Raw genomic sequence first — 12017 nt, 5'->3', positions numbered from 1 at the left:
GTTAAGTTTCATAAACAATGTCATAAGTTTCATAAATAGTGTTGTACTGTTAAGTTTTATAAACAGTGTAGTAAGTTTCATAAATAGTATGTGTGAGGACGCACGGGTCTTGAGCGCCAGTTTTATTTTTTAAATTTTTTTTAAATATTAAAATTATGTCTTTTTCATTAAAATATAAATTCTTTTATCCTTTTTATTAAAATTTAAGAGTTTTTCATTAAAATTTAAGTCTTTTTTATTAAATAAAGTTATAACATGATTTTTAGTTAAAATAAATTTAGTCCAAACTCTTTTCATAAAAATTTCCTTAGAACTATGCTAAAAATATTTTTATTTTTTTAGTCGTTTTTCAGCTTTTAAATCACCACAGCATAACTCGATAATTAAATTTAATATTAAATATAAATGGGTAGAGGCGCGAGACCAGGTTACTATTATTGAGCCAATGGTAAGTGGAAAGGCGGATATCAGGCCAGCCCACAACTTGACCACGTCTTCCTGTCCCTGACTGTATATTATACATTGCGGGTGGGGTATATTCATAAATTCAAACAACTCTTTGGGTTAATTTAAAAAGGTGAAAATATTTGTTTAATGACGGATGAACAATTCCTTAATAAATAATAAATAAATAATAATAAGATTATCAAGACTAATCCGACAAGCCAGCTAGATCTCGACCCCTCCCACATGCTGGCATGTAGTAGAAGGCCCTGCACCTTACCACCCAACATTGGAATTAAACATGCTTTTGTTTTTATTTTTAATAAATTAAGATGTATTTATTATTTAATTTCATGTGGCCAATCGTGATTTTGGTATTAACCGACAATGATAAATGATAAATATGTCTATGGATCTTGCGAACATTGAAAGTACAGTAAGTACAAATATGAAAAAGTATTAGACTACAATAAAGCAAGTTATGTTAATATTTGCTCTTATTTGTTTATTTTCTTGGGATAGATGATGAGATTAGTTAATCCATCACATTGATGTGTTTAAAGCTAATAAGGTGCATCAAATCATTATTAAAATATGTTAGCACATGCATGACACTATCACACTAATTAAGTCGCGTTAAGGAACTCAAGGGACTAATAGTTCAAGGGATTATGAACACTTATTATTAGGGGTGTGATATCTACACATCTCATTTTATTTCTTACACACATTTTGATTTCGACCGTCAGATCAGATGAATTGAAGAAGATTAACGAACATAAATTATCAAAGGGTGTGTGAGAAGTAAAATAGGGTGTGTGGATAACACACCCCTATTATTATACCCGTTCACGGTTTAAGTTTCACACCTCTTGATATCACTTGTACAAAAAATTATTAAAGAAAAAAAATCTAGCTTAAAGGGATAAGGGTGCATTACTGCATTATTATATGGTTTGTCAGACATGTAACCTATCTCTTGTTCGGTAATTCAAATGGTTTCAAATTTTGTACCAAATTAAACAGAAACCAGGTGAGTATTGGACACCAATGAATCTGAATTTTGTGTCAAATATAACTTACATGTAATATTGCTGACATGTAAAATATTTATTATGAAAGTCTGATGTAGAAAATGTTAAGGGACGTACATCAAAAACTAAAAATAAATGAGGTTTGAGTCAATGAATATTAGTGGTTAAGAATCAAAACCGAATTTCTCAGTTCAAAAACGCGGTTAGGTTCATTTAAAACATCTTTCATGTATATGTGTCACTTGAATAAAAATGTACTTTTTGATTAAGAGGTTTAAATCAAGAGCTACATCCATGTTTTTTTTTTTTTTTTTTTTTTTTTAACAAACGATATTATCTACACTTAGGGGGTGGGGTGTGGGTTAAGCTCCATACACTTAGGAGCTGGGCTAGTCATGATAATGTGGTTCAAATTCGTCTTTGACGAGAATTAAACATAAAGCTTCTCATGTATAAGTAAAAAGAAATACTACTAAATCGTAGTACTAAGGTACAGAGATACATCCATATTAGAATGGTTGCTTATCCAATTCCGAAGGTTATCCTTGTAGAGGAACTAACATACTAATATCATAATTTTCCCTTAATCATTATTTTAGTTATTTCTACTTTTGTCCGTTTTGTTAAAAGAGATATCAAGCTTGAGTCCCTTTCTTATAATATAAAAGAAAGACACATTGACTTTATTTATGGATTGATAAAGCAATAATCTATTCATTGCACAAATCAAAATACTAGCATCGGAAGTCGTCGTGTTTTCTTGATCATCTAGTAATTAATGATACATGATCATACACTATGGAATTTAATATAAAAAAATTTGAAAATAAAACATTAAAAGCATATCTATTTATTTCGCGCTCTTGATTCAAACCCCTAAATTAGTGATCATATATTTTTTGATCACCAAATGACGAAGAGAACATTTTGACGGTGACCGTGAACAAGCCTTGTGCTTGCATTAATCAATCATAACTACTCATTGGGTGTATATGTCCTTCATGTTGGAATGCCCATTCGTTAATGAACATACTGGAACTGAACAGCAATGGACCCCAAACAAAGGACTGGAGTCTCCACCGCAGACGTGTGCCCGACCCGCTGGAACTGAAGAACCAATATAACATAAAACATGCACGGTTAATCGTTTATCTTTTTGCTTGAGATTTTGTTTAAAGTGATCAGTATTTAAGCAAATATTTCATATGGTTACTCCACATGTCATAGAATAAGTGTAGGGTCATGAAAAAACATATCATTTCTCCACTTATTTTATGACATATGGAGTATCGCTTGAATACCCAACGCTTGAAAAAATCTCTCCGGCCCTTAATTTTCAACCACAAAATCTTCATTTTTTTTCAATTGTTGCATAATAATTTGTACCAAATTGTTGGATTGGGTCATTGGTTTTGTAACAATAAGTGCAAACTAAAGTTTTTGTTGATTTAAATTCCAATGAGGAAGCAATTGATCAATCAGATACTGGTTTTGTTTTGGGCTGTTGGAAGTATAGGGTTTTGTAACGCCTTTAGTAAACCCAACATAAAGAGGGAGTTGTTAGACATGCCTTCGAGTTCTCCCTACTGAAAGAGAGGAGTGCTTGATGACAATTTTTTCGATGTCAAGAATTTAAGACATGTTTGGAGAAAAAAAGGGAGAAAAGACATGTAGTAACGGTCAAATTTAGGATTACTGAACAATTTTGCTTGCAACTTACAAGAAAAACTAACGATAAAAAATCGACAAAAAATTATCCAACTCTTCCAAGATAGAGAATCAAGTCCTTGCAAAGTTGCAAGCCTCCATTCTTCCAAGGTAGAATTACCGGTTACATCCCTCCGCGCATGCCCTCATGTTTCTTCCAAGGTCGAATTAGTCCCTTTCAAGCATGCCCTCATGATCACCGCAAGCTTTGCGCAGGCATCCAGGCATATTTGCATTCCCTACTTGAAAAAACTATGTTAGTATCGTAAGCTGCATCCATCTTTGTCAAACCGTATCAGAAATATGTTACCCCTCAGATTGGCCTATTGAAATGACCTTCCTACGGATTTTAGTGTATTCCGAGGATATTAGTGAATCAAGTGTCAAAGAGTTGCGTGAAATCGACCTAGAAAACATATTTTGACAGTATAACCACCCCGTTGACTTTAAGAGTTTTGTCAACTAAAAATATTGAAACTGACATGTAGCATGCAACAGCCAACCAAACAAGATCTTAAAGATGAACTTGCATGATTGCTTGGTGCTACTTTTTACCATTCTCCCAGCTACAAATAACGATCAGAAGTTCTTTGATCAAACAACATATGATACTACAAAGAATAAATCAGCTATCTGTCGTACCTCATTAACTTTTGGGGTTGACCATTCCCCAGTAATAGTTAGTTGAGTGACCTCGTAGCGAGAAGGCATACAAGTCAGCATTAAGCTTCCATCTTGGTAGCTTTCCTCCTCCAAAATAGGATCGATGACAAGGTTCTTTCCAAGACAAGACTGAACACCAAAAACAGAAAAACCATAAGTGATGACAATCGAAGTGGACGGAAACAACTTTGATATGGACGTCACTACAACACACTTCATTTGTAAACCTAAAGACAAACCTATGAACTTCCATAAATTTGTGCTAAATGACAGCTGATAGCACAACATACTATTTAAAGCCTCCGTGCCATAAACATTTTAGTGGCAAATTATTTTTCTTACACGCATGAGTGTAAGAGTCAGTTTAGCAGACTTCAAACCATCTAGTACCAGAAAGAAGAAAACATCTTCCAAGAAACCAAGAAATTAATGTTTAATAAGGCCAAGGTATATACTCGCCAGCAATTTAGTATGTTAGATATCTAACAAAGTGACAGATGCCAACTTGATATTTAAGCAGATAATGCCATAAATATAAATCATAAGAATTCTTCTCCAAAATAAATACTTACAGTACTGTACTATATGAACATAAACAAAAGGGGAAAACTTAGCAGTAATCTTGCTATTTAGTGGACTAGCCATAAGAATAGAATAAATACAGAGTGATGATCAGGGATCGAATTTTGTGATCAGTACTGTGCCACGTGCTCAAGTTTTACAATTCTCAATTCTTGCATATTCTGTACCGGGCAATTTGTGCATAAATATGATGATTGCGCAATAGTAAATGAAATTAAAAATAAAAACAAATGTTGAGCAAGGTAAGAGATTCAGTAACAAAATATTTTTGATTTAAACTTGATTATGAAGAAAAAGTATAGAAGGCCCCATGTCTAGGCCAGGTGCATACCACAGAAACCGAAGCAACAAGGTCATACATCATTATCCCAGCATCTGCTAGGGCAAGGCTAGCACATGATATGATTACAGGAAAATCACCTGCAACCAAAATGAAAAAGCTTATAACCATGCACAATGAACTGAACGGCACAAATGAAGACACAACCAAATGATCAGTGGCAGAGATGCACCGATGATATAACAACGTAAAAATCATTCTTATATCTCGATTCTGGTCGCAAATGACCTGTCTATAATTCTAATTGCTTATCAATTATACATCTTTATCAACATAATGACACTATCAAACTCATACAAGCAGTCAATTACATGTCAGCTCGTGAGCTAAGTAAGAGGTAATTTCAAACAATTATAATTTTTCCCCAAGCAAAAACCTTAGTGTGCCAAACTTGAGTCCAAGGAATAACAGAAAAGTGACTGTGGACACTGAAAACCGCAAGTCATGGCCAGCACCTTTACATTCAAATGGTGAGATTCTTTTATGTAGGAGAAATAAACAAAAAAAAAGTACACGCATTCAGAAGTTTACATGTTATATATTGACATACACATAAACATTGAACACAAACATCTACATTGACTAGAAGGAGTATAATCTTATTTGTTCGACTTCAAATTCTCTACTCTGTTATTTCTGTTCATTCCTTTTCTACATATTAATTATAATTTGTCCTCAACCTAAACATACAATGGCAGAAAGAACAGAAGTTTAAATGTTAAAAACCAATCGAAAACTTACTGCCTCCAGATTCCAACACCAATGCAAAAACATCCACAGTAGTCTTGGGGAAAGTTTCCAATATTATTGCACCCTCTAAAGCTTTATGAAGCATTGAAGAAAATTCTTTGTGGTCCGACCCCTAGAAAATCAGGAGTTCAAATATTAGTAAAGTGGTTTAAAAAAGAGTGGTTGAAAGAGGATTAGAAGATACATTAACACAAACATATACCTGTCCACGAACTGGGGTAGCAAAAGTTGTATAGCTGACATCGCAATTTAAGCGTCCTATATCACTGTACATCATTGCCTTCTTACTCTCTCTTGGCCCAAATCTAAACCAACCAAGACAAATAAAATATCACACACGGTTCATCATCTCTCTTTGCATTTTAAATCATATGGTGTTGCACTTACTCTCATGAAAAAAAGAAGTAAAAACAGTGAACTTATGATAGAAATGTAATTAGTAGAGCTAAAAGCCAGCGAGATTATGAATTTATAAATTAGATACACTCACACAGAAACAATGACCTTGGTATTTCCAAACTCTGCATAAGCTGATCCTGAAGCACAATTTACAGCACCAGTCTTGAAAACTGTAGATTACCAACTTGTTAGAGGAGTCCTATTCTGTTTCTCTCCTAATCCACATGACTTGGGCAGACTACACATGCGCTTGTCGTAGGTTCAGCACATCAAACACGCATCCATCCCACATTACATCAAATTCAAACATGTCAAAAAATTTCATGTCTTTCAAGGTAGCCAACATACATTTGTACCTCCCCATTCAGTCAAAGAACCGAAGAGTATTTGGAACCCCGAAAATGGATTAACACGAATGAATATCACAACCAATCAATACAACAGAGCAACAAAATCTCAACAGCATCGAGCAGTATACCGAAAGAAGGAAGACACTGTACAGATTGATTATTCAAGTTAACCCAAACTAAACCACATTCATTAAAAAGTAAAATCCCGCTTAAGCTGATTAACCAATTCAATAACTCCATATTTGGACATGCAAAAGCAATAAAACAACAACAACCCACAACAGAAAATCCATGAAAATCATCCACAAAATTAAAAATAAACGAGTAAAGGAATTAAGTTTATGTGAAAAAAAAGGGGGAAGTAATAAAAGGCTTACATGCAGGTCGGCATTGGTGGAATTCACGGCCGTCGGAGCGGACCCAATCAACGTCGTCGTTTCCGAAAATTAGGGATTTGGTCTTCTGGGTCGTCGGAGACGGCGCGTAAGTGCTTGGGGTTGCTCCTCCTTTCCCGGCCATTCTCGTGTTACCGCGCGCGCTGCTACTTCGAGCCTTTTCGTTTGTCCTTCTCCTCAAACGGTACGTTTTGATCTCTGTGGTTGGTTTACCGGTGGGTGGGTCGGACTTTGCACATGTTTATTACTCTTTAGGGCTTTTATTGAAGGCCTCTTAGAGGAATTGAATATGCACCTAAACCTGCGGTTTTTCTTCGGGGCAACCCAAGCCACCTGACGTACGGTTAGGGTAGAACAGGTCATCAAGTTCGCAGCCAGGCCCACCCACGAGTGATGCCACCCACACCCACACACACTCTCTCATTCCCCACAACTCTTTCCGGTAATATTTTTGCTTACCACCCTCAAGTGATAGTAATTTCAATATCACCACTTTATCTATAATTGTTAGATGAGTTTAAATTTTGAGATCAGTGTAGTGAATAGACACAAATCTCAAAATTTAAACTCAACCAAAAAGAATAAATAGGACGGTAAACATTACCACTACTTGAGCATAGTAAGCAAAAATGCACTTCTCTCACCAGTCCCCCCCCCCCCCCCCCCCCCCCCAACCAGTGATGTAACCTAAGCAACCCCATATTCTCAAACGGCTGCCCATTCGCCTAAACGCAAAGTCTACAATCACTTGCAAGTTGCAGCCAATCCAATCGCCACTATTTTTTTAGGCAGTTTGGGTTGGCTGATGGATGGTTATGTGTTTTTCTATTCAAAAATACTATTCGCACATTGCCCATTTTGTACACACGACTGCCAACTTCTCAATTTTGAATTATTTTGCAATATAATAGCCTATTACAAGTCATCCCGTTCACTCTTAGCCACACATTCAAATCTAACTGTCATTAATTGGTACCAAAGAGTGCGTTTATTTCACCTTCTTAGGTGAGAGTGTGTGAACTTCGGGACTCATTAAGCAATCTCCAATGAAGAGGTTTAAAGGTTCAAAAGCCAAAAAAATGGCCTGATTTGTCAAAAAACTCATCTTCAACTGATGGCTGGGCAATAATTCTATAACGCCCACTAGGCTATTATTTGGTCAAAGGGGCATCAAGCTAGCCAAATGTAACCCTCCTCTTAGCCCCTTTTATGGTGCCTAGCTCCTTAGTTGTAATAATTGATTCAAACTTAAAGGCTAGATTTGAAAGCATCCAATAGGAGTTTAATTAAATGAACCAATAAATTTAAAATATAAAGTTAAAATAGTAAATTATCGATGGGGCTATGTTTAGTCCCTTGGTTGGAAACAGTATATGAATATGACCTGACATTATTCATTTAAAAATAATTTTTTTACAGGGCTATAATTTTGGACGGGACTATGTTTGGCCCTTTCGGTTAGAGATGGTCTTAGGTCGTAAAAAATTAGTCCGCGGTGAAGCAAAGGAAATAGGTATTTTCGAAAGACCAAAAGGGGAATTTTAGTTACTAAGCGACGGTGGTGTCAACGGTGTAATCTAGTGGATTCGCGGCGGCAAGGCCGACGGTGATGATCTTGCTACTGAATCGGAGAAGAATATGGTTGGGTTGTCATTGTGTCATGATTTCTATATTGCTAAATTTGATTTGGAAGAGGACAAGGAATTTGTAGTACTTAGTGGTGGGTCCATGGATAATTGCTCGCCATTATTCGACAATCAAAAATTGGAGATCAGGATTTCTCCTTGCGACTGAGCAATTACTCGTATGGCAGTGTCGATTGAGTATTGAATGGGGGTATTTATTATGTTGAAATCAATAATACTAATTTTGAAAATATTTTTTTATAAAAAAGAAATTAAAATAGAACAATAATTTAGTTTTTGTCCCAGCAAACATCAAAAACTGAGGACAATACTATTTTTATTACCTACTTTGTTTCTTTATCCGATACTGCACCAAACGCTTCATTAAGTCAATTCAGCTTAGTCTATTCTAAACTAATCCAACTTAGCATCTAATTGTCGAACAATCGTTTGGCTACTGAAAACAAATTCTTTTTTGAAAACTTAGGCAACCAAGGTTGTAGGCGGTGTTGGCAGTTGATATTCAATATCAAAATCATTCGGTCAATCAAAACGATTAATTTTATTTATTATAACTTACATTTTTAAGTAGGATTACAAACTACACGAATATTCTTAGAAAATTAGACCCTCTAATTCGATCTCCAAAGATGTTTGAATGTACAAAGTGTATGTTTTATCAAGGATGTAGAGGATTGATTTAATCATTTTCACAAGGTATGTTTTGTGATGAACTACCATTTTTTTTTTTTTTTGTGGTATCCAAACTATTGTCACAAAAGGCAAGTGACAATTTACCACAGTGGTGGAAAGATGTTGAGTTATTGCATGACAGCGTGGGTTCAAACCCTGTTGATGGCTAATCTAACATCTAATCTAACAAAATTTATAGTTTGACATAATAAAAACCCATTGTCACAAAAGTGATAATTGTTGTGGCAATGGTTATTTTTTGTGGTATCCGAGTCTAGTTCATTTTTTGTGGTATCTGAGCCATTGTCACAAACGAGTACAGTGCTTATTTTTTGTGATTAAAAAGAAACCGAACACAGTAAAAATGGTAAAGTTTATTAGTTACAAATTAGTAGAGAAATAAAACTAAATAAAAAAAATAGAGATTCATGAACACCTATAGCCACATTGGAATAGTTTAGATCTAGCAAATATTTCAGTCTACCAATTACACAAAACAGTTCATAATTTCATACAAAGTAGGGTCATAAGAAAATGTAGCACTATGGTGGAGGCGGCCCAGGCTCAAACAGTGGAGGGCAGCAGCATTTAAATATACCGCAGCAGCACAGAATCCACAAACTGCATAATCAATACCAAAATTTAAAACAAAAATGCAGTAGCATTGTATATGCAGAAATTCTCCAATGCGGATAAATTAATCTTGCGGGATGCGACCATTTGTATTGGGTTGGCAGCTGGCTTATGCTCAAATTCCGCTAGATTTATCCCGCATTAGAGAAAATAACTCCCATTGTACATGATGTAGACCAACAATTTTGAAGTGAAAAGATCTTACCAGAATTCCAAGCATCCTGGTTGGTGATAGGGAGGAGGAGCGGTGGCTAGCAGCGGCGTGCTTGGTGGCGGCGGATCCATATCTGTAGAGGGTATTGGCAGGTGATGAGGAACAACGAAGTCCAAAGAAAAACGTTATACATATGTATATGATCCAACAAACCATGCTACCTATCGCCAAGTCAGACACTCTTCCAACTACCATTCAAAGGAAGAACTTCCAAGTCATTTGCATAATGTTTGCTCAACTAACACCACTTGGCAGTTAAATTCAAAAATGGATGTGCATCTGAACAACTACTACTCCCTAAACTGAGAACCACGAAAAACATTGCATAGTACAAAAAGCACCAGCGGGTGGCTTCGTCGCAGCAATCCATCATTATGAGGGCCGGAAAGACTTACCAATTGGAATCATTAAACTGTCTAGTCTAGAACTTTTTCAAGGAAATTGACACAAGTTATCGCATTGAATAATTTGTTCTAATTGTGCTTTATCAATGAAACTATTGCCATTTCAAATATATATATATATATATATATATATATATATATATATATATATATAATAAATAAAAAGAAAAAGAAAAAAAAGAAAGAGTTGTTATAAAAATATATTTCATCTTTTGGGACAGTGACCCACATAGGCGAGTAACTCTTAGCATTGATGTAAAGTATTAGAAGTTTATAACATTAGATTTCTCTCATTATGGATATATATATATATATATATATATATATAGAGAGAGAGAGAGAGAGAGAGAGAGAGAGAGAAGAAGCCTTTAAATGGATCCCTATTTTTTTTTTATAAAAATGAGGATTAGTTATGGGGTCTACATCACATCGAACTTTAATGATCTGAACCGTCTATTTTTCAAGTTGCATCTCATAGATCATCCTTGCAAAATATTAGCCAAATCGAAAATATTTAAGACATCTAATTGAGTTCAAAAAAATTAACGCATACTTTGTTATATAAAAAACAATAAAATTTTATCTTGATAATTAAATGGGCAAATGATTTCTGATTTGAATTGAATTTTTCCAAGGATAATCTATGAATCGGGACTTACAAAATAGACAGTTCGGATCGTTGAAGTTTGATGTGAAGTAGACCCTATACCTAATCCCTATCTTTTGAAGAAAAAAAATGAGAATCCCTTTGGATAAAGGACCTATATATATATATATATATTTAATTGCTTGGGGCAGTAGCTCATGCTCACGTCCGTTAAGGCAACTTAAATCTAAAGGGAAATTTAAATGATGACCTTTAAGATTAGAAAACTAGAATTCACTAGAAAGTAATAAAAAAATTCTCACAATTTATGATTGAATACATGAAAGAAAAGAACCCTAAGTGTCACGCCCCAATCCCGACATACGTCCAGAATTGACACGTGACGTCACCAAAAATCCGTATCTATCATATCTCACCTCCGAGATATGGGCAAGCACAACACAATAATCGAATCACATAGTTATTTTCGTATGCTTTATGGCTGCATCTAACCTCTCCGTTAGACTGCCTACGTACCCTAAACAGGGATCAAGCCATTCGTAGTTCGTCATGCACAATAATTGACATATAACACACTCCAATTAAGTCGAAAGGTATAACGTTTCTCAATCAATCAATAGAACTCGACAAGCATGAAATTACTTGACTCAGGGTTACATAACAACCCATATGAAAATCATGATTTCCCCTCCAACAATATATAGGCAATTATGTCACCACATGATACCGCAATTCACAACATATATCATTTTCAAGAACCAACGATGTACAATACCATTCTCTAGCCACATTTATCAACGAGTCTAGTCATAACCATATCCATGGTATCCAACATATCAAACCCACATGACGATTTACTTTTTCCACTTCAACCATCACATAATTCATCACGTTTTCCACATACAATCGCATTTCATAGTGTGTAACATAGTTGAGAATTAACAAAGCACACATTAATCTCTAGAAGTATTAATCAACTAAAATACTTATGATGACCCCACTCATATCCAACGTCATTCCATAATCACCTCAATCAATAATGTCAACCATCACATCATCAATAACACATACAACAAGTCGAAACGCAAGGCTAGAGTAACACAATTCAGTTGAAGACTACATCTTTGGAAAAGGGGATTTTGGACAACCCAACGGACCAAGGCTCCAAAGGGGATTC

The 12017-nt window shown here is 35.2% G+C and overlaps 1 protein-coding gene and 1 long non-coding RNA gene across 2 annotated transcripts; both read right to left on the bottom strand.

The window, feature by feature from the left end:
* Positions 1-3147: 3147 nt before the first annotated feature.
* Positions 3148-6868, bottom strand: LOC137743399 (exosome complex component RRP41-like). The gene is made up of 7 exons (XM_068483282.1): positions 6647-6868; positions 6011-6089; positions 5723-5825; positions 5512-5632; positions 4762-4850; positions 3828-3977; positions 3148-3424 (listed from the first exon to the last, which is right to left on the bottom strand). Exons 1-7 carry the CDS (start codon positions 6786-6788, stop codon positions 3332-3334), a joined length of 777 nt encoding a protein of 258 aa, XP_068339383.1. The 5' UTR covers positions 6789-6868; the 3' UTR covers positions 3148-3331.
* A 2539-nt stretch (positions 6869-9407) lies between these two features.
* On the bottom strand, positions 9408-10182 carry LOC137741456 (uncharacterized). Its single transcript, XR_011069299.1, has 2 exons — positions 9821-10182; positions 9408-9603 (listed from the first exon to the last, which is right to left on the bottom strand). It is a non-coding gene; the product is annotated as an uncharacterized lncRNA (long non-coding RNA).
* Positions 10183-12017: the final 1835 nt, after the last annotated feature.

The sequence above is a fragment of the Pyrus communis genome, chromosome 8 (assembly GCF_963583255.1).
Source record: "Pyrus communis chromosome 8, drPyrComm1.1, whole genome shotgun sequence".
In the NCBI taxonomy this organism is placed as follows: domain Eukaryota; kingdom Viridiplantae; phylum Streptophyta; class Magnoliopsida; order Rosales; family Rosaceae; genus Pyrus; species Pyrus communis.
This window is presented reverse-complemented; position numbering and strand designations above follow the sequence as displayed.